Here is a 1,747-nt window from a genome sequence, read left to right as displayed (position 1 = left end):
AGCCTTCATTGATAAGTACACATTAACAATAATAGAAGATGAGGAAACACAGAGATTAGATTTTTACATATAGCTTTTATGCCTAGGCAAATGCTGTGGGAACAAATAAAGCAGGACACAATGTTACAAATTCTTTATAAAAGGAGAGAGCAATCAGCACCAGTCAGTATCTCCATCAACATGCTCCAGAGTCTTTATTGCATTTTAGGGAGTGAAAGCAGGACTCTAGAGATGAAAATGTAACAACATTGTACAAATTTATTTGTAAAATTAGAAAATATAGGAAAGATTTGAATGCGGTCGCCCCCCTGGGAAAGTACATATCAGAGAGCAGCAGGCAGCTCCGCGCTCGCACTCCGCCTCGGCCACCCCACCGCGCTCGTGTCTTCTCTCTCCGCTGCCTAAGGGCCCCTCACCACCGCCACCATGGACGCCATCAAGAAGAAGATGCAGATGCTGAAGCTCAACAAAGAGAACACGTTGGATCGACCAGAGCAGGCGGAGGCTGACAAGAAGGCAGCGGAAGACCGGAGCAAGCAGCTGGAAGATGAGCTGGTGTCACTGCAAAAGAAACTCAAGGGCACTGAAGATGAACTCGACAAATACTCTGAGGCTCTCAAAGATGCCCAGGAGAAGCTGGAGCTGGCGGAGAAAAAGGCCACAGATGTAGCATCTCTGAACAGACGCATCCAGCTAGTTGAGGAGGAGTTGGATCGTGCTCAGGAGCGTCTGGCCACAGCTCTGCAGAAGCTGGAGGAGGCTGAGAAGGCCACAGATGAGAGTGAGAGGGGCATGAAAGTCATTGAAAGCCGAGCCCAAAAGGATGAAGAAAAGATGGAAATTCAGGAGATCCAGCTGAAAGAGGCCAAGCACATTGCTGAAGATGCTGACCGCAAATATGAAGAGGTGGCCCGTAAGCTGGTCATCATTGAAAGTGACCTGGAACGTGCAGAGGAGCGGGCTGAGCTCTCGGAAGGCCAAGTCCGACAGCTGGAAGAACAATTAAGAATAATGGATCAGACCTTGAAAGCATTAATGGCTGCAGAGGATAAGTACTCGCAGAAGGAAGACAAATATGAGGAGGAGATCAAGGTTCTTTCTGACAAGCTGAAAGAGGCTGAGACTCAGGCTGAGTTTGCAGAGAGATCAGTAACTAAGTTGGAGAAAAGCATCGATGACTTAGAAGAGAAAGTGGCTCATGCCAAAGAAGAAAACCTTAGTATGCACCAGATGCTGGACCAGACCTTGCTGGAGCTAAACAACATGTGAAAACCTCCTTAGCTGCGGCCACACTCTTTCATTTCTCTCTCCTTGTTTTATTTTGTTTTTAAACACCTGCTTCCCAGGGAACTCCTTCGATGCATTTTTATATACTTTTAACCACTGTCACCGAAACAACTGCAAAGAACCAGCTAGGGCAGGGGTGGGAAAGACACACAGAAAGGCAAGCCCAGTCTGGGGCAGTTAAATTTAACCGTGCCACTTCCCGGGTTGACATCGCCACACTTCATAGCGTTTAGGTGTGCAGTCTGCTTAGCCAGGGTAGGAAGCCTCACAAGCAAACAGAAAGATTTCCAGCCAGAGTGCCAAGGTGGAGGCAGAAGGAGACTGATGTTGGAGACAATCAGGTGCGGGTTGGTGCTACTTGAAACAAAAGGAACCCTGGGGGTCTTTTGTTCGATGTTATACAATTAGATTTCTCTCCAACACTAATTTATTTTGTTTTTAGTTTTACTGCTTTGAAACA

General features: G+C 46.9%; 1 protein-coding gene across 1 annotated transcript; it reads left to right on the top strand.

The window, feature by feature from the left end:
• The first annotated feature begins 389 nt into the window (after positions 1-389).
• LOC127227426 (tropomyosin alpha-1 chain-like) lies at positions 390-1,350 on the top strand. The gene has a single exon (XM_051191732.1). It carries the CDS (start codon positions 427-429, stop codon positions 1,267-1,269), a length of 843 nt encoding a protein of 280 aa, XP_051047689.1. The 5' UTR covers positions 390-426; the 3' UTR covers positions 1,270-1,350.
• The last annotated feature ends 397 nt before the right edge of the window (positions 1,351-1,747 follow it).

The sequence above is a fragment of the Phodopus roborovskii genome, unplaced genomic scaffold (assembly GCF_943737965.1).
Source record: "Phodopus roborovskii unplaced genomic scaffold, PHOROB, whole genome shotgun sequence".
Lineage (NCBI taxonomy): Eukaryota > Metazoa > Chordata > Mammalia > Rodentia > Cricetidae > Phodopus > Phodopus roborovskii.
This window is presented reverse-complemented; position numbering and strand designations above follow the sequence as displayed.